This window comes from Anastrepha ludens, chromosome 4, assembly GCF_028408465.1.
Source record: "Anastrepha ludens isolate Willacy chromosome 4, idAnaLude1.1, whole genome shotgun sequence".
NCBI lineage: Eukaryota > Metazoa > Arthropoda > Insecta > Diptera > Tephritidae > Anastrepha > Anastrepha ludens.
The window spans coordinates 105,655,195-105,680,218 of record NC_071500.1 but is presented as its reverse complement, the minus strand read 5'-3'; the positions used below and the strand labels follow the sequence as shown (position 1 = coordinate 105,680,218).

Below are 25,024 nucleotides of genomic sequence, written 5' to 3'. Positions count from 1 at the left end.
AAAATTTTGAAATCAATAAATTTAAAAGTTTTCTCAGAAAAAATTCTAGAAAATTCGTTTTTTTCGACCTTCTAACTGTATATAACCCCTTAACTGTTGCTGCCGACGGCGTTGCCAACGAAAATTTCCATCGCTTAAATTATGGGAGTTATGTAGCCGTAGTCGAATGGGTTGGTGCGTGACTACCATTCTGAATCCACAGTTAATAAAAACAAAAACATTTTTCTAATAGCGGTCGCCCCTCGGCAGGCAATGGCAAGCCTCCGAGAGTATTTCTGCCATGAAAAAGCTCCTCATAAAAATATCTGCCGTTCGGAGTCCGCTTGAAACTGTAGGTCCCTCCATTTGTGGAACAACATCAAGACGCACACCACAAATAGGAGGAGGAGCTCGGTCAAACACCTAAAAAGGGTGTACGCGTATAATAAGATAATTCAGAATAAAGTCGTTCATTTCGATCAACGTCGTTGTCTGTCTATGCTATAACAAACATATTATTTCCATCGCCACAGTAGACATCGAACATCAAATCAACTGAATGACAGTCATACCCTACGCAGCTGCTGCCGTTGCTTACTACCAGTATGATAATTTAGCATTTAGTTTATTTTGCTCTTGAATCGTATGTTTGAGGTCAGCTACCATGTTAAATTCAAAACGTTGAAAATCAATCACCTGAATTACCTAAATAATTCTTCTTCATCTTGATCGGCGCGGTAATCGCTTACGCTATTTTGGTCGAGTTTAGTAAAGCGCGCCAGTTGTTTCTTTCCCGTTCTAACTGACTTACCTTAGTTCAAAAATAGTTTTCGCTGAGCTCAAAACTAACGGTATCATTTAAATATGAAAACAATTTGCTTATTATAGTACAATCAATTGTGTATTATATGAAATAAATTATAATATTTTAGTAAATACCGTTCGCACACATTAATACATACATACAATAAAATACTTATGTGTACATATGTACGTGTATAGTTAAAAAATTTGTATAAAATCTGGAATGATACTGCTGCAAATTTCAGATAACAAATATAACAAAATATATAAAATACATCCGTTGTCTTTAAAGCCCTGATTTCTTGTTAAAGGTAGTTAGCACTTCTATCTGATATTTATTGTCCAGCAATCTGCCAAAAATAAATGAAAAAAACAAACACATAAATTTTAAGTGCTTGTTAATCAATTTGATTTATTAATTCATTGTAAGCATATCAAGTTAAACTCACAACAACAAGATGGCCACCCTTATCACGTATAATGCCTGGCTCGCCGCCAGTTTGAATATCGATAACGCCTGCCTTGCCTTTAACGACGTTGTGCTCCAAACTGAAAAATTTCATAATAATTTATATACATATATGTATGTGTATGTATCCACAGCATTATATAATTTGAAACACTTACGAGTCGCGACTAACGATGCTAAGTATGTTGGCCGTACCAACAGTGTCCACCACCAAGGTGCCGAACTCAACGATGTAGGGTATCTCAAGGATTAAGTCGCCCTTGTCTTTCTTTAGTTCAAGTGGTATACGTATTACCAGCAGGCTATCGCTATGATTTGTGGTAACAAAATCGATCTTTTCCAGCGGCAGACGATGCTTCTGTTTGTAGCTCTTGCCGTCCAAAACGTAGAGCGCCTTGTTGCTTAGCAACACAAAGCGTTCCCTTGGCTTGTAGCCGTGACGATCGTACTTTGTGCATGGCGACGCATATTTCAAATTCTCGCCGTTTAAGGAAGTGGCAATGAAGTTGTTGATTTCTGCAGCATTTTCCTTGGGCGTACGATCGTTTTGGAACCAATATGGCACACTGGCCAAATAGTTTGCTTTTTTGTCTTTGAATAACTTCTCGGCCAACACCTTCAATTCGAATTGGCGTTTTCGCTCATTAGATAAACTCAGGCGATATTTGCGTGCCAAATGCAAGCGATGCAAACGATGAAGGTAGGTGGATGCCTCTTGGCAGTGTACCGGTGAAGGTGGCCAGCTCTCGTCCAACACTTTGGTTGGCAATTGCTTGGCCAATCGCATAAGCCACATGCGTTTCATGTTCGCAATAAAATCTTCGTTGTAGCCATTCGGCGCATCGTTGCGTGTAATGAAACCCTTGATGAAGGCACGTATTTTGTTGGCAGCCTCACGGCGCCGCTGTAGCGCCTGAATGGCCAGATGTCGGCGACAATACGACTGCAATGTGATGATTTGCTCGCGTAGTTTGAGGTATTTCTTACGCTGCTGGCGTCCCTTCCAACGCGATTGTATTATGGCAGCAATGTCGTGTTTCTTCGCCTGGAAGGCGTCCTCTGTATCGAAAAGTGTTTTGGGGAAGCGTATGAAAATTTTAGTTTCACCTAAACGATAGTCTTCCGGGCCATAGTGTAGATCGGTGGCGAGTATGCGTACGCCTTCTTTGGGTGAGCCCTTGAAGTTCGGCCAGGTGGCCTTGCTAAGCGACTTGTAGCGGTTAAGGAATGTTTCGTAAGATCTGCGGGAGAAAACAAGGAAAGTTTTTAAAGTAAAAATGACGCTAAGTACTTAGTAAGAATTTATAACTATATGTATACACAAATAGTAATAAAGAAAGCATCTTCGCTTGGGAAAGTCAGTAAATAAGAATCTCAGGTTATAGGATGCTGAGCTCTATGGCACTTAAAGGCAACATAAACTTTGTTTAACGAATTAAGCTTCAGTGGCTCCGCTGGCTAGATTTGCCATCTAAAAGAGGTCTGCTTTAAGTTGAAAACATCAAGCTAAGAAGAAATATGCTTACTTAGCGATTGGCGTGAAGGAACATGTTGCTGTCTTATATTCTTGATGTCGACCAAATCGCGGCGAATAGGCAAGTGCAGTACGAAGTATGTTTTTGGTACTGTGTTAAAAAGACTACTACCCCTAGACTTTGAATATAGTATGTGCGGCGAGGAACAGCCAGAGGCGATCACGGTGCAAATATGATCCCTAATACGGTCATAAAACAAAAATGTGTGTACATTAGGATGCATCACTTCCATGCAAATGAAAATCGGTTCTCTTTTTCCATCGGAATTAACAGAGCAGTTTATGCAATGGAGAATATTGATGGAATTTAGATTGCAATACTGCCCCAGGCTGTCGAAGAATGGAGCACCCAGTGACCTCAAACGTTTAGCTGCCAAACACTGACATTTACACAGAAAGTGCTTAAAAGTCTCCTTCTCTGAACGGCAAATGGAAAACCTAGCTGTTCTGCGGTTGTGCCGATTGTCCAATGACTGGTAAATACCGCTACGAGTTTGTAAATCGAATGGCGTGGAATCGCCAGGACTTTCTGAGTCTCTGTCTATTATACTAGGCCCAAAAAGTTTTCAAAATAGCATATAAAAAAATTGAGCTCCATCTTTATAAGTTGTGTAATTCCCCTTTGATACCAGTCAAGGGTATGCCGATGACCGGGTAGGAGGTCCCTGGGACCAACTCAGTCCCCTTCCTGGCAAGCTTATCAGCAATTTCATTTCCCTCCATGTTCCTATGTCCTGGAACCCAGATCAGAGAAATGTAACCTGGATGCCCAAGAGATTTGCAGAAGTTGAATAGTTTGGATCTGTACTATGGCGTCGTCAGAGCCTTGATCGCGGCTTGACTATCCGAAAAAATGTTAATATATCACTCGCTTCCACGCTCCCTAAGCGATTTGCATGTCTGCAGGATCGCCTGACTGGAAATCACCAGCAGTATTCGAAATAACCTAAGAGTCGATAGCAAGTAAGTGCAAAACGGCATCCAGGGCAGCAATGGGGAACTATATTTTAAGACTTCCGCCAAAACATTTCGGAAAAATATTTAAGCTCGACCGAATTGAAAGTACTTTCAAAAATTGCATTATTTTGATTTCTAAACATTTTTATGCAGATATTTTAAGCTTAAAATCTTCTATCATCCGAGGTGATGTTTTGGAAAAAAATATTTTTAAAAACTAATTTGAATTATAAAAAACTAAATGTTTGGAGGTATTTTAAAATCGGTCCAGCTCATGTAAATCTTAATATTTTTCACAAATATTTTTGCGGAAGCCTTAAAATATAAGTAAATTTATAACTCGAGTGAAAAAATCGCAACTATTTTTAGTGAGGCACCCTGTTTCTACAGTAATTTACCAATGGCTAAAGGTCCAGCTAATACAGCTTTTGAGAATTGCAGACAAATTACATAGACTACACTAAAACAGTACTCAATAAGAATGTTTCACTATAGTGAATCTTCGTATCCTACCTGCGATAAGCGAAGCCAGCACGACGTACTCGTAAATTCTCCATCAGACCCAAGTATTTCACCTGATGCAGCACCAATTCATCATCAAATACTCCCGACTGTTGCTGGTCATTCGGTTTAATACAGCGTATGTAGGACGGTTCTTTGCACATAAGGATGTCCATAAGATTGTTCAAAGAGTTCCTGAACTGAGTAATAGCAGTATCTGGACGTTTCTTGTTCTTGTACTCGCCCTCTGGGAAGCAGGAGCGTATAATTTCGTTGTCTGCCTTACTCATGGTCTCCTTCAAGTCTCTGAATAAAAGATCGTTATTTTTGTCTAAAAAGCCGTTGACATTGTAAGTCACATCACCGGCATAGTGCACCAAACGGAATTCATCACGTCCCATTGTCTTTTGCACCTGTATCGAGGATTTCTCATGACAAATGTAGTGCGGATGTGAAGACAGCTTATCGGTAAGTTTCGCCAAGAATGTAATATCGGTGGGTTCGCCTGGTCGTAAACACTCTTCATCGAGTATGGAAATGATACCCTTATATTTTTCCTCAATCAAATTACAAATAACTTTATTATCAAAATATGTCACTGGCACCCATTCAATGCCTTCACGACGATATTCGTCCTGCTCGGATTTAAGGGTCAGCTCAATAAACAATTGCTGCAACTTCTCATTGCAGAAGTTAATGCAAAACTGTTCGAAGCTATTCTTTTTGAAAATCTCAAAGCCATAAATATCCAAGATACCCATAACATTGTTCAGTGCATCACGCAGATCCTTGGCTTGCAGAGAGATATTTAAACGCTGCACGAGCCAGGTGAATAGCCGATCGTAGATAGCCTTTGCGAGTGCGTCGCGTGCATAAATGGCCAACTCGCGATTCAATGGTGACGTGACGACATCGCCTCGTGCATCGATTGTGCGATTGGTGAGCGCATCGATCAGTTCATTTTGATTAACGCCAAGCAATTTAGCAATCGCAGCAACTGCATCGGGTTTCACCACTTTAGCAACACCTTCGACTTCATTGAAACCCACATTTCCTAAATGCAGCACACTTGCGACGATGTCGAAAATCTCCTTTTGCTCCGCTTGCGTGAAATCGATGACGCTCATGGCCTGTTTTACGACCTTGAAATCGCCGGCATCGTCAATGCCTTTCACAACGCCTTTTTGCTGGAAAGATTGAGAAATATTAAATGGAGTTCTTAATATTTTATTAAAAAAAAATAAAAAAATTATAAATGAATTTCATCGTTTGCATGCTTATACAGGGTGGCGAGAAAATTACTCATACAAATTTGTTTTTGAAGAACTTTTTTGAACTTTTAACAACTTTTAACTTAAAAAAAAAGTGATTTTGAGTGATGGAAATCTCTATTTTGATGTTTACGTTCCATTGGGGTGATTAATTTTGCGCCACTTTATACAATACTTACCCCATCACTTAGATAATAATACGAATCCAGCGAACGTTTAAGCTGCAATTGTTTCAACTCCTCTTCGCTAGCACCAGCCAAGAGTTGGTAGAAAATATGGAAGTTACGTTCGCCCGCATTTTGATTGACGACGCGTGACTTTTCCAGCAAATAGTTGAGAATGTGTCCACCGATTGGTGTACCCGAAAAGTCAAACTGTATGTCCATATATTTCCCGAAGCGTGAAGAGTTAACATTTCGATTCGTTTTGGCATTGCCGAAAGCTTCTAACACCGGATTACTCTTGAGTAATTTTTCCTTCACACTTTCAACGGTGGACTGGTGGCCAGAGCAGGCGGCGATGTATTGTAATACCTTCTTAGAAGCCTCAGTTTTCCCAGACCCGCTCTCGCCTGCAATAAACATAAACTTGGGTGGTGAGTTCGAAGGAACATCTAATATTGCGTAACGGTAATATTTATGGAATACGATTATATTTAATGTTGTCTAGGCACGTACATATTTTTAATCATTACTACCCGTTTTACAACTCTTATCAGGTAATTTGAAGTAGATGGAATGTTCAACAAAAAGAATTGTCGCCAATTGCTGGCAAAGTTGCTTAATTGCTGTGTTAACTAAGTTAACTTCTGGTAAACTTTGAAGGTCTTGTATGAATACAAATTCGTTTAAATTTTCTTTTATTTATTGCATTCTACATTCTTTGACGGCTTTGAGCTTAACTTCAGACGTGCAAGTCTTATCCGCACTAATTTATTTACAATTACCGATGCTCTATAAATTATGTTTTTTTTAATTTGATAAAATGACATGGAGATGAGTAAGCATCGATATAAACTCCTCGAAATTAACATAATAAATTATTTTTGTATAGTTACAAAAAAAGGCCGGATATCATTTAAATTCATCAAATATCAACAACTAAAGATTTGAAAAACAAATTTCATTCAACCCATGCCCTAGTGTGAGGAGCATTCACAATATAATTAGAACTGCAGAAATCCATACGGAGATTCTTGTGAAGAGCATTAAATTAAATTTTAATAAGAAGGGGACGGCAATTCATACTACCAGAAGTTGTACTAGCAACAATAGAACAACATAGGATTGATTTTCTGATTTCAAGATGTTTAGGTCCATCAGTAAGCAACGAGAACGGAACGATTCCCAAGTTTCTGAAAAGTTGAGTGAATGGAGCACAAATATCACAAAAAAAAATCTTGTTGAGCTCTCTTAAGGCGATTAGAGAGCCCTCTTTGGTAAGACTACCTCAGCCACCTCCCATGCGAGTCAGGAGACATCTGTTTCACTACATCGACGAGATCCAGGACTATATACCACTGAAACAACTGGACCGGATATTATATAAACAGACCTTTAACGACATTCATTGGGACCCTATTGAAGTCCAACTACCACCCAATATAGACGAAGGGCTTCAGTTGCTTCATAGGACGCATGTAACTTCGGCTCAATTACGGGTCTGGTTATTGTAGCAGGTTAAATTCATACCTATCCAGAATGAATCCCCGACATTCTCAATATATTTCTGTCAATACAGACGATCCCGATCGGAGATTACACCGCACTGGCACTACCTAGTGTACTGTTACAACCACAATCTCTTTGGTAAATCTTCCGGATTGATTGTTTTGAGAGTGCCTCGATTAGTGAAAGCAAAGCAATTCCGACGAACGAATGCTAGCATCCGTTGACCATGACTGTTCTTGTTGTTGTAGCATCATACAGTGACAGTCCTTGGCCGGATGTAAATCTTGGCCGAATATTTCATTTTTTTAGATATGTATTTGGAAGAAGCTGCATAAAAAGTATTGCCCATTCATGGATATTTTCACTGGCTGAGAAAAACTTTTTCAGTCTAAAACGTTTGAGCTCCCCTTGTTATTTTAGTCAGATTTTTATTATATTTTCCTTCTCCTTATAGTTCATTGAGCGTATCGGGATAATAACTATTACTGAAGATTTGTCTTCATTTGTTACATTAAAGTCGATATGGAGTTCTAATTAAGATATGTTCAGGTTCTGGCCGTAACCGAATGAACTGGTGCGTGGCTACCGTTCGGAAGTGCACAGGTTCGAAATCCGCTGTTAGCATGAAACACCAAATGATAGAAACAGTTTTTTCTACTAGCCTTAGCTAGGTCGTTAAAAAGAGTTAACTTTATCGTCCTTTCCCTCTCTTTCTTTCTGTTTCTGTTCTTTTTTTCTTTAGCACCTCTAATCTATTGTCATGACTCTGTACGGGTAACTTTCAATTGCAACCTACCAAATGAGTTAACAATTACAATTTTTTAATTTTGCATTTTCGGGAATCCTTCGACTTTAAGCCACACCTTTTTGTTGCTAATTCGCATACTTTTTCACATAAATCATAACCAATTTTGAAATGATGATCTCGGATAGAGGATGGAATCCATTAAATTCAAAGAGCTTATCTATCCGATAGCTTGAAATTTGAAAATGTGTCCTATGTTCACAGCAAATGAGACTGGATAGAGTCTATAGTTTGCTAATGCTCCGTTGGACACCACTCCTTACCTCACGACCAACAAGTCGATGGAACTTTGCCTTCTTTTGCAACACGTTGGATGTCATGGCATTGGCAACGTTTTGTATTTGGGCTCAGAAAAAGTCATGCAGGACGAAATTTTTTGACGAAACAAACAATGGAAAAGGTACCTGCGATATTTAAAAATGAATTATAAATGTGGCGCATTTGCCACATATTCCCATACAAATGTATGTAAATACAAAGGGGTCTGGCCAGAGTCGGGTGCCCAACCGAAGGTGTAACTTTTTAAAGCCTTTTTTCGTTCTGTTCGAGAATCGTTCATAGAAAGTTATATCCATAAATTCATAGAAAATTAAATTTTAGAACGCTACCTAGAAGCTCAAGTCGTTAGCTATAATAAAAATATGTTAAATTCACGTCCAAAGTCGAAAAAGGTCTGGTCAGACCTGTGTGCCCAATGGAGGGTTAATGCGAATGTCACTTCAACTTGGCCCGCATCTAAGTGGTCGTAGAAGCTAAATATTCTATCTCCATCCCAATTAAGTTTACTATTATAATATCGATTTCCCCGTTTTAGTTATGCTTACCGGAAATTAAAACACATTGGCCCTTATTCTCTTCAATTAATGACCGGAAAGCGTTATCCGTCACTGCAAATCTGTTCAAGAGAAATAAAAATACATTAGTTATTACATATTTGGGGAGGACTTTTGATTATAACCAGCTTAATAATGAGGCTATATTATGTAATAATAATATTTAATTTATAGATAAACAAAAATGACCTAAGAATCCTTTTATTTTAGCAATTCCTTTTAATAAAAAATCAAGAAATTTTTTTATGCTTCACAATTAAATAATTGTAAAAATTGTCTCTTTTTTCGAGACAAATTTGAACTATATAGCAGGGTGATCCATATACTATTTTTTTCTAATCAGATGTTAGATTTAGATAGTGACAGCTTTTCCTCACGGAAATCTCAAAAACTAGTCAGTATCATATCTCTGCTGGATGAAATGATTCACCTTAATCTTGAATTGTCTAGGGAAATATTGCAAACTTTTTTAAAGTCAAAGTGGTGGAGCCCAAACTGTGCGATTATTGGATCGAAATCTATTGAAAATCAAAATCATTTTTCTAATGAAGGGCATTTCTTCTCGGCGGTCATATTAACAAGCAAATTTGCCGCATCTGGGGATCGAAAAATCAGGCATATGATTGTTGACATTTTTTTTATTTAGTGAAAAAGTTTGTCAAAAGTTAATTTTGATGATTAATTTTGCTCCACCTTGTACCATGCTAAGGCAGCCACATAATTGCTATCGTGTTCCATTAGTAATAGGAATATTTGCTCTTTCGAATTGATCAACAACCGAAATAATAGATTTTTGCTCCATTTTTTTAATTAACAAAATAAATCGCTATATGGACCACCCTGTCTATAAAGTTATTTCCTTTAAGCGATAGGCATATTAATAGAAAATGTGTAGGTGTTATGAATATTTTCAAGCTTTGTGTGAGTTATAAAATTATGAAAGAATGTTTGCCTCAATGTCGCTTATAAATATTTATTTTTACCTCAATCATATTTTTCGTTTGACTGATATGAAAATTTTATGAGCGTAACAAAAAGATTATTTACTTACATATGTGGTGGTATCTCGTAGAAGTGTTTGTTTCGGTATTCTTTGATGTCATTTTCGCTATAGATTGGCAACTGTTTATAGGGGTTTACTGATATAAGCACTTGACCGATATAAGTCTGAAAGGAAAAATAAATATGTATTTGTTAATGCTCCATATTTTTTTAAATATTTATTTATATATATAAAAAGAAGTTACATTTCCTTGGTAATCTTATAACTCAAGAACGGGCTCACCTATCCAAACCAAATTTGTAGGCTTTGTTTGGACCATTCAGTAGATGGTTTGTGTTTTAAAATTTTAAGAATCGGATACCAGGGTCTCGAGAAATAGGCCAAAACGTGAACCCGGGGAACCCTAGGATGTGTTTGTACAATATGGGTAGCAAATGGAAGCTGCTGATGATTCTATAGTATAGAGTAGTTTTGATGCCGCTCCGTGACTAGGGTCTCGAGATATCGCCCAAAATGTGGACCCCGATAACTTAAGGATGTGTTCGTACAATATGGGTAGCAAATGGGAGCTGTTGATGATTTCTATAGTATAGAGTATTTTTCATACCGTTCCGTGACTAGGGTCTCGAGATATAATCCAAAACGTGGACCCGGGTAACCCTAGGATATGTTTGTACAATATGGGTAGCAAATGGAAGCTGCTGATGATTCTATAGTATAGAGTATTTTTGATGCCGCTCCGTGACTAGGGTCTCGAGATATCGCCGAAAATGTGGACCCCGATAACTTAAGGATGTGTTCGTACAATATGGGTAGCAAATGGGAGCTGTTGATGATTTCTATAGTATAGAGTATTTTTCATACCGTTCCGTGACTAGGGTCTCGAGATATAATCCAAAACGTGGACCCGGGTAACCCTAGGATGTGTTTGTACAATATGGGTAGCAAATGGAAGCTGCTGATGATTCTATAGTATAGAGTATTTTTGATGCCGCTCCGTGACTAGGGTCTCGAGATATCGCCCAAAATGTGGACCCTGATAACTTAAGGATGTGTTCGTACAATATGGGTAGCAAATGGGAGCTGTTGATGATTTCTATAGTATAGAGTATTTTTCATACCGTTCCGTGACTAGGGTCTCGAGATATAATCCAAAACGTGGACCCGGGTAATACTAGGATATGTTTGTACAATATGGGTAGCAAATGGAAGCTGCTGATGATTCTATAGTATAGAGTATGTTTAATGCCCCTCCGTAACTAGGGTCTCGAGATATAGACCAAAACGTGGACCTGAATAACCCTAGGATGTGTTTGAACCACATGAGTATCCATTTCGGCAAAAATGTAAAGCACTTATGGATTTAATTGTGAAATTATATGTATTTGGGGAGGTGCGTTGCCATATGTACTCCATCGAATGGCAGAAAAGGGGATTGCCGCACGCACATATACTAATTTGGCTGGTACATAAAATAACTCCGGATCAAATTGATAGCCCTATATCAGCTGAAATTCCTAACCACACTGCTGATCCTGGGTTATTTCAAGTTGTCGTTATATATTACATTTCCTTGGTAATCTTATAACTCAAGAACCGCCGAACCGATTGACACAATTTTAGAGTTATTTTCTATATTTGAGGAGGTGGTTTGTGTGAAGTTTGATTGAAATCGGTGCAGCCGTTCCTGAGTTATGATATTTTATGTGAGTAATGTTCCTCTCATACGAAATGCCTGTATGGGAAAAACAATAACAAATACACAGCCGCTTATGAGCATTTCTGTTGTACTGTTGTGGTTGCCCACTGGGCTTCGCACCACCATACATAAAATGTTTTTTTTATATCGCAAGAAATTTTTCATATTAAGTTTTCTTTATAGAACTCGTAAAATGTTTAAACAGTTGAATTAGTTGATTTTTTTCATTCAACATACTTTCTAAAGATGTCACAATAGCCTCTTCTGTACTTTTTTAAAATTTGATTGTGGTGGTCACCTATATACAGGTAAGGTGAAAGAGCCGATAAAAACTTGTAATTAAACTTTGATTCTTTAATTTCCATTTAAATTTTTTACGCTAAATAAATTATGCTAAAATAAATAAAGTTAAAAATGTTTTTCCAGTTCCTTGAATGCTCCAGTTTTTATTATATTTTCGCCCAAAATTAATATTAACATAATACACTTACAACCACAACAGTACAACAGAAACGCTCATAAGCGGCTGTGTATTTGTTATTGTTTTTCCCATACAGGCATTTCGTATGAGAGGAAACCATTACTCACATAAAATATCATAACTCAGGCACGGCTGCACCGATTACAATCAAACTTCGAACAAACGACCTCCTCAAAGATAGAAAAGAACTCTAAAATTTTTGTGTCAATCGGTTCGGCGGTTCTTGAGTTATAAGATTACCAAGGAAATGTAATATATAACGACACCATGAAATAACCTAGGATCAGCAGTGTGGTTAGGAATTTCAGCTGATATAAGGCTATCGATTTGATCCGGAGTTATTTTATGTACCAGCCTAATTAGTATATGTGTGTGCGGCAATCCCCTTTTCTGCCATTCGATGGAGTACATATGGCAACGCACCTCCCCAAATACATATAATTTCACAATTAAATCCATAAGTGCTTTACATTTTTGCCGAAATGGATACTCATGTGGTTCAAACACATCCTAGGGTTATCCAGGTCCACGTTTTGGTCTATATCTCGAGACCCTAGTTACGGAGGGGCATTAAAAATACTCTATACTATAGAATCATCAGCAGCTTCCATTTGCTACCCATATTGTACAAACACACCTAGGGTTACCCGGGTCCACGTTTTGGATTATATCTCGAGACCCTAGTCACGAAACGGTATGAAAAATACTCTATGCTATAGAAATCATCAACAGCTTCCATTTGCTACCCATATTGTACGAACACATCCTTAAGTTATCGGGGTCCACATTTTGGGCAATATCTCGAGACCCTAGTTACGGAGCGGCATCAAAAATACTCTATACTATAGAATCATCAGCAGCTTCCATTTGCTACCCATATTGTACAAACACACCTTAGGGTTACCCGGGTCCACGTTTTGGATTATATCTCGAGACCCTAGTCACGGAACGGTATGAAAAATACTCTATACTATAGAAATCATCAACAGCTCCCATTTGCTACCCATATTGTACGAACACATCCTTAAGTTATCGGGGTCCACATTTTGGGCGATATCTCGAGACCCTAGTCACGGAGCGGCATCAAAAATACTCTATACTATAGAATCATCAGCAGCTTCCATTTGCTACCCATATTGTACAAACACATCCTAGGGTTACCCGGGTCCACGTTTTTGATTATATCTCGAGACCCTAGTCACGGAACGGTATGAAAAATACTCTATACTATAGAAATCATCAACAGCTCCCATTTGCTACCCATATTGTACGAACACATCCTTAAGTTATCGGGGTCCACATTTTGGGCGATATCTCGAGACCCTAGTCACGGAGCGGCATCAAAAATACTCTATACTATAGAATCATCAACAGCTTCCATTCACTACCCATATTGTACAAACACATCCTAGGGTTACCCGGGTTCACGTTTTGGCCTATTTCTCGAGACCCTGGTGTCCGATTCTTAAAATTTTAAAACACAAACCATCTACTGAATAGTCCAAACAAAGCCTAAAAGTTTGGTTTTGATAGGTGAGCCCGTTCTTGAGTTATAAGATTACCAAGGAAATGTAACTTCTTTTTATATATATAGATTTAGGCAATAGCTATTAAATGTTTCTTTTTCTACTTTCTAAATAACTGTTAAATTAAATGAATTAGTGTAATATTGGCTAGTCTAAAAAGATCGAAATGAATATTTTTCCACTGAAGTTAAATGAAATAGAACTAATTTAATGCGAATGGCTACTGGTGACCAGACCATAATTTATGGAAAAGGTCATAAATGAAACGAAAAGTGGCAAACTACCAACTATCAAACTGGCACTTATCGTTCACTTGCGGCAAGAGTGCCATTATAGAAAAATTTACCTACTGTCCGGTTCACTTGATTAGAGGCAATAATTTTTATGGAAGAAAATGGTTCTTACAGCAACCGTATTTGATCTAGTAACACAAGGTTTTCTGTGCTGTGCATGAAAATAAACATGAATGAAAATATTATTCCCTCTAACTGTATTTTGCAGCAGTAAAACTTCAGCAGTTGTAATATTGTGTTTGCTTTATTGGTTCACTTGAGTTGAGGCGCTTAGTTAGCCTACATTGTTTGTGCATTAAAGCTGTGAAAAGGAATCGTTTTTTAAGCATTCATTGTGCGTGGTCGAAAACTTCTTCTACTTCTTAATTGGCGCGATAACCGCTTACGCGATTTTGGCCGAGTTTAACAAAGCGCGCCAGTCGTTTCTTTCTCGTGCTAACCGGCGCCAATCGGACACACCAATTGAAGCCAAGTCCTTCTCCCCTTGATCTTTCCAACGCTGAGGAGGCCTTCCTCTGCCTCTGCTATCATCAGCTGGTACCGCACCAAAACGCCGGAGCGTTTGTATCCATTCGGACGACATGACCCAGCCAACGTAGCCGCAGGACCTTTATTCGCTGCGCTATGTCTATGTCGTCGTAAAGCTCATACAGTTCATCGTTCCATCACCTGCGATATTCGCCGTTGCCAACGTGCAAAGGGCCAAAAATCTTACGCATAATATTTCTCTCAAACACTCCAAGCGTCGCTTCATCGGATGTTGTCATCGTCCAAGCTTCTGCGCCATACGTTAGGACGGGCATGATAAGAGCCTTGTAGAGTGTTAGTTTTGTTCGTTGAGAGAGGACTTTATTGTATTTAGTCCAAAGTAGCACTTGTTGGCAAGAGAGATTCTACGTTGGATTTCAAGGCTGACATTATTATCGGTGTTAATGCTCGTTCCTAATTAAACGAAGTTTTTTACAACCTTGAAATAATAACCGTCAACAGTGACGTGGGTGCCGATACGCGAGTGCGCCGACTGTTTGTTTGAAGACAGGAGGTACTTCGTTTTGTCCTCGATCACCACCAGACCCATTCGCTTTCTTAATTCTAATGAAATGAAGCAGAAAGGTTTAACGGATCGCGAAAAACTCAAATCGATAGCTTGACCTCAGAGGGACTTTCAAATCGCCAAATTACAAAAAAATATTTGCCGAAGTCCAAACGTTGCGGATCTTTACGCGAAACAAGGTGCCTCCTATGGTAAGAACTACAAAGATGGCGCGGCGACGTCTTTAACACCGAAGGAAACCCGCAAAATTCTTAGGATTGCATCAAATTGCGCCCTTCCTACCGAGGCTATTCTAAAAGCACCACATCAAGCATGCAAAGTTAAAAAAAAACACCTATAAATAAATTTCGCAAATAACGCCGCCTCGATTTTGCAAGGAACCACATGGCTTGGAGTTCTGTTACAAATGACGGTCCCGGTGAAAGAAAAAATGTAGTATTTAGTGATGAAAAGAAGTTCAATCTAGATGGGTCGGATGGATAGAATTACAATTCCATGACTTAAGTAAGGAATTGAAAATTGTAGCTGCAAAATAACGGGAAACACCTATAAAGCTCTGTGGGAATCATCTTTGGACCTTTTAATTGGATCTTTCTACACACTTTAAGTGTGGTCAAAACTTAGATTGTGTACTAAAACATTGAAACTTTAGTATGACCACAGACCCCAGATCTGAGCATTATTGAAAATCTATGGGGATGACTTGCTCGTAAGGTTTATGAGAATGGGCAACAATTTGAAGACAATAATGCTTTAGTTCGAATCATTAAAAAGGCCTGGTCTGAAATTTCATTAGGTTAGCTGGAGAATTTGTACAAATCCATTCATCAAAGTAATTACGAAGTAATTTATAAACAAGGGGGCAGCATAAACTATTAAGTTTTAAGTAGTGAATGCACAAAAGAAAATTCGTATATTTCTTATTTGGTTATTGCCTCTAATCAAGTGAACCGCACTGTAAGTGTGCAGAAGCGACAACCTGCTTGGCAAAATCTATTAAGCTTTTCTCATTAGATGAAAATATACATTTACTTTTACTCAGGGTGACAGTATTGATTGAGAACTTTCAAGGTGTTTTTCTCGAATTTCTGATTTTCTGAGTTGTGGCATTCTTCCAGTAAATGCGCATCACATGAACTGCGTTTATGAAGTTTACTAAAAGTAGTTTGGAAATAAATAAGTAGAAAAAGAAATAAAGAAAGAAAACTGTATACCTTTTTTCACTTAAATTACTTTGTAAACAACCCAATATTTGCAAGAAATTGATTTCGCGCGTTTTCTTCACTTATACAAATACAACTTTCAATTGTTATGTAAATATATGGTTCTACATGGTTTTTTGCCCACTTACATAGATTAGATTTTCTTGGAAACGTTTGCGTAAATTTCCGATAAATGCCTCTTCACTTTGAATGTTTTCGAGCAGCACAAAATCTTGTACGCCCGCGCGATCACGATCGTGCAATCCGCGCTCCATTCTCGGTCTATTGGTTGACTCGCTGAAAAGAAAGAAAAATAAAATTAGTTAAATAAATTTATTGTTGCAATTTATTTGAACTGATATTAAAGCTTTGAACTTTAAAGTGCTAAAAACTAAACGAAAGCCAAAATTTTTGATTTAAAATACAATTTATGTTATTGTATATTTTTTTCAACCCTTTGATGACATAGATTCGCATGGCGTTGCTTTTTTATATGAGTCTAGCTTCCAAGCGGTACATTTTTAACATAATTTTTATTTTTATTTTTAAGAGCCGAATACGACTTTGTGGTCCCAGAGTGGTCATCGAGTCATGATTTTGGGAAACTCATTGAGTATTTTACCTCTACTTTTCTCAAATACTTGACGTGCTAGACACTGCGGCAAATATCCAAATTAAAGCTTGATCTTTCCACTACGGTAACCATATACGCAATTAAAAAACAGAGTTTTGAATAAAATGAGGTTAGGGCTAACCTATAAGGCTTAGTGATGACGATCAGGCAAAACCATGAGATGATGGGCACTTTTTGACGGTGTGCATTGGAAACCAACCTCATATCAAACTTGTGTATTCAACATAATGATGAATATAATTTTTAATGCCTTTAAAGAGCATAAAAGTTTGAGAAGCTACTGCTCTTTTGGAATGCGGAAATGTATTCAGAGAGGATTTCGCTGACGGGTCAACCATTTTTTTTTATCATTCGAAAGTTATTTTGTTGCTGATTATTATTTAAATTTTTCAAATTAATTAAATTTTAAATTAGTGTAATATTTTATTTTACTTATTTAATATGCGGAAAATAACAATAAATTATTATTTTACAATAAAAGGAACTTTAATTAAATATAAACAGAAAACATTGATTCAAAAATGACACTAATGCAAACGCCAAAATATGCATACGCGTATGTGTCTCCTAAATGTATGCTTTAATATTGATACTGAATTGAAGAAACGTGTTGAGCACCGTTTTAACCCCTTGCCGTGCTTTAACGAGTCTGAATCGTGATGAAAGTTTTGGCCCAAACATGAATATGACAAGCCAGGCTGGCGAATGGATCGTAATGTAATGAATCGATTTCAAATAAATAATAAATACAAAAGGTATTCGAGTTTATTTCCACAATAGCAGTATTGTGCCAAGTGTCTATATCAGAGGTATTTACATTTCGGCACATATTGTGACCTTTCTCGCGCATCAGTCTGATCTGTTTACCAGGCGTTGAAGCCTAACACTTGGGCTCGAGTTTCGTCGAGCTAAATGGCACGGCAAGGGGTTAAGAATAATATAATATTTAGATTAAGATTAGGGGATAAGATTGAAGGTAAAGACGAATATGGTATGTAGAAGAAGATAAGGATTAAGGCATACGTAAAGATTAGATTAAAGATAAAGATGAAGGTAAATTTACATACTTAATATAAGGGGAAAGGTGAAGTTTAATATGCAGATAAGGAAAATAATAAAAATAAAGATAGAGATAAAGAACAGATGGATAGAGATAAAGATAAGGGGATGCAGATGTCAATGTATGTACTTAGAAACAAATCACAACAAATTAGAAACTCAGTGCATCTCCTTCGTCTGCTGTGTATAATTGTAAAATTCTATATACTTTTTTCACAGAATATGCTTTACAATGTTGTTCGTATTAGTTTACGTTTAATAAAAATGCTTTGTTGTCAACTTAGTACAAACAGTTGTCGAAATACTGGCGTGGCTGGCTAATCGTTATATAGATTACCAATTGAAATCAACCAACTCAGCATTAATTTTTATTCCTTTTATACAGTTTTTTGTTGTTATTTCTTGCAAAATGCCGGTTATCGTTCATAAATACCCACTTCAATAAACACAGGAAAATCCTACATAACTAATAAATAACTCGCGCTGATAATCAATCCACTTGATAAGCAAAACTTATTATATAATCCTCGATAGCGAACGGTTATTTGAAATCGCTATTGAAAAATTAGGTTACTTAAAATACGAACCGCTATTCAAATGTGTTGTTGTGAAATAAAAAGAAATTAAAAAATTAAATGAATCGAACAACGAACTTTGTACTCTGAATCAAAGTATTAGGACTGAGTAATAAATAATTGTGTGGATATATACAATAGATAAATCGGTCTATTATATAGCCCCTATATTGCTATTTTAATTAAAAGGTTGCAACCTACACAAAAATTTTGTTTACTAACATAAATGCAAATGCTTTCAATATTTTCGCTTTGGATATAAACTGGCGCAAATGGCAGCTGCACAGCTTTTTTGCGACACAACATTTTTTTTTGGGAGGGAAGCGCGGCTGGAACAATCCATACCGAACTTTGAATTTATATATATACAGTGCACTCGCGGTAACTCGAATAGCCGCTAAGTCGAACGACGTGCTAACTCGAACACATTTTTTCCCCTATTGACTTCTTTGTAACTCGAACAATAAAAAAGCGCTATAACTCGAACAAAAAAACAAATTTATTTGTACACACATTCTTTTCAAACATGTACATTTTGTACATAGATACATATGTAATAGTATATGTATATAAATTATATGTATACTAGTGTATTGTCCCTATGAATATTTCCGCGTTAATATCCCGTTAGTTTTCTGGGAACAACATCTTGCATTGACCAAATTGCTTTAAATTTGTCATTTGTAGTGTATCAGTGCACGTGAGTAATGGATCGTAAAAGGTTGAAGTGTTTAACATTAAAAGAGAGGGCTGAAGTCCTTAACAAAATTAAACGTGGACGTAGTGTTACTTCTCTAGCGAGGGAATATGGGGTAGCCAAGTCCACCATAAGTCTTATAAAAAAGAAAGATAAGGCAATTTATGGCTTGCACTAACGCTACCGGCAACCATAAGCTTAAACTTCTCGTTATTGACAAAGCAAGAAATCCTCGTGTTTTCAAAAATTTTAACTGTCCGGTGGAGTACAAAAATTCCAAATCAGCCTGGATGACTTCGGCGATTTTCAAAGACTGGTTTCATAATTCGTTCGTGCCGCAGGTAAAATCCAGATTCATTAAAACAATTTTTTTAACCAAGTTAAATGACTTTAATATTTAGGTAAGAAAATATTTGAAAGATGGGGGACTACCTGAGAAGGCTCTTCTTCTAATTGATAATGCCCCATCACATCCCAACGAAATCGAATTAAAGTCCGAGGATGGTTTAATTTTAACTATGTTTATGCCGCCGAATGTGACACCATTGATCCAGCCAATGGACCAAAATGTAATTCGTATAACGAAACTATACTACAGAAATTTTCTACTGGCTTCCATTTTCAACAATCGATCGAAAAATCGATATCGATGACTGTTTTTTTCACATAGCACACTCAATTGATAAGTCGAACAAATTCGATAAATCGAACAGCGCCTGTTTTAATTAGTTCGAGTTATCGCGAGTGCACTGTATATATATATATGTATATTTTTTCCCCCAAGTTATAATTTCGTTTGCTTAGAGCTAGACGCTTAATTTGACTCCAGGAACGGCCTGCTCTGCCCGCCTCTGCAGCTACTTGTCGCCTCCATGTGTTGGCTGGTCTCCCGCATCTACGGCTTCCTTAGGGATTCCAGTCTAGCGCTGTCCCTCCGATGTCATCCCGTGGTTTGCGCAATGTGTGTCCGATCCATTTCCACTTGCGATGCATAATTTCTATGTGAACTGGTGTTTGCCCGGTAGCCGCCCAAAGAACATTGTTGCCTATAATATCAGGCCATAATATCTGCATTATCTTTCATAGGCAACGGTTTAGGAAGGATTGCAATGATTGTGATATGCTTGTTGTTAAGTTCCATTGACTTTGAATTTACAGTAAAAAAATACAAGAATACCAAATGCAAGAATCAAACAAATAATTCCAGAGTTGCATTTTTCCTGAGAGAAGAACTGAAATTTGATTGCCGCATAAAAGCGCGTGCATGCTTTCACCATTGGAAATGGATGTAAATATCTATATGACTCCCCTCTGATTGTTCATTACGAAAAATTATTAAAAACAAAATTTTTCAGATCGCTGATAAATCGAAAATAACAGACCAGAACAAATGAACGCGTGAATGCAAGGTGGCCATCCGCAGAGTGGAACACACAGTATATCGGTAGACGGGTGAAATTCGAGGTCACACACAAGATAAATAATAGTAAAAATATGAAATTATTATTTCTCCATAGGCTTTAGATTAATCATTAAGATTAAAAATGTGATACAAACTTTGCTCTGAGCATTGCTTAATATTTTCATCCATCAGGAAAGGTGTAGAAGAAATAATATAATTTTCGATAGTTGGAATATTAGAGCACACAAGTATTATAAGCACTTTATCATTTTGCCGCCTACCTGATGTACACACATACATACATACACACATATTTGCATATATTTATCCATAAATTGCCGTTGGCACAATTTGCTTGATGAAGAGCATTTCAAGCTGTCAAACAGATGGCAATTGGTTTAAAAGCGGATTCTAAGAAAGGAAGGTGGGCACTTGTAACTTGAAGTGCTGCCGTATAAGGCAAAATTATAAAATTTGGATTTATATACAGACATTCATATACGCAATGGAGAAGTAGTCACGCCTTTAGAACATTTGTAAGAGTATAATTAATTGCTCATATCATCAGAAGCATCAGAACAAATTATAGCACCTCAGCTTATGCAACAGGTAATAGAGCAGAGTATTTAGTCTTGGTTGTAATACATTTTTTGTAAAGAAACAAAAAAATGGTTATTTGCCGCTTATTAAAATGTCTCTATATAGTAGGCCAGAGGGTATTTAAAGTAGACTGCAATTGGAGGGTGGCGTCTTCACAAAACAGTTACTTTATTTTTCGCGATTTTGACAATTTTCAGTGAATGGCTTGTTAATATTTTAATTTGAAAATTTGTGGGTTTTAAATTAAGTAAACTTGTGAAAACGATGTGCCGAGTGTTAAATTGGTAAAACACCAATTATAAAAATACCTCCAATGCAGTTTTTCTGCGGAATCGGCGAAAAATGTGTGTGTGTTTATAATTTCTTGTGTTCGGTAGTTTCTATAGCTTTCGCCTACTCTTCCTCTTCACATACAAGTAATTCCTCTTCCTTTTGTTTGTTTATTCAAGAGCTCTGACAACACAGCGAATTCAGAAGTCGCAACCTTGTATCCTATTTGACCTTGTAATCCCCCTTTGATTATTACTATTTGGTAGAGTCAGGGTTCGAAACCACGGGCCTGAAATGCCAAACGCCGACCCTTCAATTGTATTTCTACTATGAAAAATCATCTCACAAAAAACCAACAATCTGCCGTTCGGAGACGGCATAAAACTGTAGGTGCCTCCATTTGTGGAAAGAGTTCAAGACGCATACCACAAATAGGAGGAAGAGCTCGGCTAAATTCGCAAAAAAGGCACAAAATTAATCACCCTATCGGAACATTTATAACTTTTGCAAATGGCGTCGTATGCCAATCATATTTAACACTTGTGAAGTGGACAGCTGCAGCATAAACGTCAAAACAAAGATGTTCATCACTCCAAGTCATTTGTTTTTTATTTAGTGAGAAAATTATTAAAAAATAAAAATGGATGATTGATTTTGCGCCACCTTGCGTAAGTAGTAAATATATCATTAGTAAATTACTTTAAAATAAATATTTCTGTAATCCGGTATCGCGGAATTGTGGAGTTCCGTAGTTGCATGGAAGCCGAGCTGCAGGCTACCGGACGGGTCCCAGGTTGTGAATAGAGATACGGCCTTCAGATATGAAGGGAAGCTGTAAATAAATATTTATTTACAAATAAGTAGTCCCAAACAAGCAGCGGGTAGGACTAATGGGTGTGGCTAGTTTTTCCTTGGGGTATGGCAAGCCCTTTAAAAAATCCACAACGTCCGATAACTTCTACTGACAAGGCGAACAAGTGCCGCCTTCAAATAAGCATTCTGCCCTAATTCCACATAGCAGTGTCTGTCTTCATGTGAGTAGCGGCTCGTAAAGAGCGGTTGTGTCCTGTAAATGCTATACCTAAGGCGGGAGCTCCATCACGAGGATAGGGTTGCAAGGCTAATAATCTATTACTCCGAAGTCACATTGCTAGTGAAATCAGAAAATTCTGACACTTTGCGTCCAGGGAACATATTCAGAACCTTGACTGCACTTATGAGAACTGAACTAGAGGGTGATCAGATTGGAGGTATTTTTTCCAATAGGGCTATTTTGACAAATCACGCATGACTACTATCAGACTAAAAACATTATTTTCATTCATTGATATTTCAAATTGTATTACAAAAATCGAGGCTCTGTGAAAAGTGTTCATCGCGCGCTCAGGCCAACTTATGGTGCCCATGAGGACCGTTTTTGGCTTCATGGCTACATCAATTTGGACTGAAGAGTAACCTGAAGCTTTCAAGAACACCCATTACATTCATTGCCATAACAACTGTTTGGTGCGGCCTGTGGGTTGGAGGAATCATTGGCCCATATTTCTTCAAATACGAGGCTGGCGCCAATGTAACAGTGAATGGCGACCGCTATCGCGCTATGATGAACGACTTTTTGATGTCGAAAATTGAAGCTCCATAACATTTGGTTCCAGCAAGACGGCGCTACTAGCCATACAGCCCGTGAAAGAATGGATTAACTGCATTGTCGTTTCGGTGAGCATTTTATCTCTCGTCTAGGAACAGTGGATTGACCACCACGAACGAGTGATATCAAACCTTTGAACTTTTATTTGTGAGGGTAGGTGAAGTCTAAATGTTAAATGCTCTAAATCAGCTTCGATTGAGGCACTGGAAGCCAACATTACTAAAGTTATTCACGAGATACCGACCGAAGTCCTTCAGCGAGTCGTTCAAAATGGGAGTTTACGGATGGCCGAATTGCGGCGTAGTTACGGCCAACATTTTAAAGGGATTATCTTTAAAGAATAAATGTCATGAATAGAACACAAAAATAATAAAGATTGCCCAATCAATTTGAATTTTCGTTGTTTTATTTCAATTATTTTTTAAAACTCGATACCTCTAAATTGATCACCTTTTATATATAAGTTTATTTATGTATTGTTTTTGATCGGAAGATACAAATTTTGTATTCAATTGCTTGTTTTTTTCTCTTTTATTGCAAGTTATTGCACTTTGATCATCGTGCTCATTTCACCAATTTTAAGAAAAACTTTGGCTCACTAATTTCTGCAAAGCTTCGGATGTGCAGGCATGGGGAGTTTTAACATGGTGCAAATTAACTGTACAGTTGCTGGCGGAGATATAGGAATAGTACTGCAGAATTCTTTATTCACACCCTACAGCCCGCTGGGTACGATTTATCCAGACTTACTAAGGACGCTAACACCCGCAAGTCTGTTACTTTTTTGGTTTTACCAATGTCTACAGCTACGACCACACTGAGGAGTTTGGTACAATTGACCATGGCGGTGTTGTGATTTGCATGTGTTTGCTACTCCCCTAGCATTTCATTCTCTTTAATGAAACTCCAATCAAGAATTCAGCGATCAGATCTATTATCTGTTTTTTATTACTCAATTTTTTGCGAAAAAATTAGCCACAAAATATCTACATGTGTCTTATCAGCCTTTTACTATGGCAAAATGCCGCAAAAACCCACAATTGAGGGGATATTGGGGTGTTTTTCTTGTAAAAAATGGCATAACATAATTACAGGAATAAAAAAATAAAAGAAAGGCTGAATTCCTGTGTGTAGTATTCAACGTTGAAATCTCTGTTATCGCAATCACCCATGTATTTAAAAGTTAACATTTTTAACTCTTCTTTTTCATTTTGTATACCTTGCCATTTTTTTCTCTGTTTATTTGCACCGTTCGCGTATTAGCGTCAAAATATGAAATCCTTTTTTTCAAGCCACAACTGCTCTTAGTGCGAGCTATTCATACACTTTTAAAACACTCTCAATTATTTTGGTAATACTTCTTTGTGTGCACACTGTGTTACGCGTTATCCAGACGCTCGCATCCACTCTTTCACCGCACGGATCGAACTGAATCGAAGTGTTTGCGATTAAGGTGCCTCGAGTAGCAGAATCATTCAGTTAACGTTTTTTACTCTTACAACATAGCATATTTTATCTCTGAACCGGCTGATTATTCTTCGTCTCTTTATTATTTTCCAACTTTATTACTTATTTCTAATTTTTGCTCAGTTTTTGTCTTTGCGTTTTTTATTAGCACAATAACTGTGATTAGATAAAATATTGAAGTAGGTATGAGCTGATAGAAATTCTGCATAAAGCGCCCATAATACAGGTTACTCGTTAAATTTGGTACTGCGTATGCGGGTAGGTATGGAAAACATTTAATTGATTCGATGCCAGTGCACGGGAAAGTCAAACAAATTCACTCGTCTATTGAGATGTCATTGATAAGGCACGGGTTTTTCTTTTTTTGTTTTTGTTAACAATGTTTGTCTATGAGTAATCTTGTTGTAAGGCAACGCGGCAAAAAAATATCAAACTAGTTTGTGTTTATTTATGTACAATATTTTTGCCAATATTCGTACTATTTAGCGACGCTCTGTCTCTGGTGGCTGGATGGTAACTGCACACCGTGCCACAAGCGATCACACGCCTGGGGAACGGAAATTATAAGTGTGTGTGGCATACGAGCATTTG

The 25,024-nt window shown here is 37.5% G+C and overlaps 1 protein-coding gene across 2 annotated transcripts in view; it reads right to left on the bottom strand.

Moving 5' to 3' along the window:
* Positions 1-862: 862 nt before the first annotated feature.
* The window catches only part of LOC128860445 (unconventional myosin IC), an 83,775-nt gene continuing 59,613 nt past the window's right edge, over positions 863-25,024 (bottom strand). The window contains exons 1-9 of one of the 2 annotated variants that reach the window (XM_054097977.1): positions 24,186-24,921; positions 16,231-16,378; positions 9,875-9,990; positions 8,815-8,885; positions 5,695-6,086; positions 4,257-5,431; positions 1,411-2,493; positions 1,233-1,332; positions 863-1,133 (exon numbers count right to left, since the gene is read on the bottom strand). In XM_054097977.1, the coding sequence (XP_053953952.1) occupies positions 1,119-1,133; positions 1,233-1,332; positions 1,411-2,493; positions 4,257-5,431; positions 5,695-6,086; positions 8,815-8,885; positions 9,875-9,990; positions 16,231-16,378; positions 24,186-24,193 (3,108 nt within the window). In that variant the 5' untranslated portion in view covers positions 24,194-24,921 and the 3' untranslated portion in view covers positions 863-1,118. Of the gene's footprint in view, positions 1,134-1,232; positions 1,333-1,410; positions 2,494-4,256; positions 5,432-5,694; positions 6,087-8,814; positions 8,886-9,874; positions 9,991-16,230; positions 16,379-24,185; positions 24,922-25,024 lie in introns of those variants that run through there. The other variant, XM_054097978.1, reaches the window with a different exon arrangement.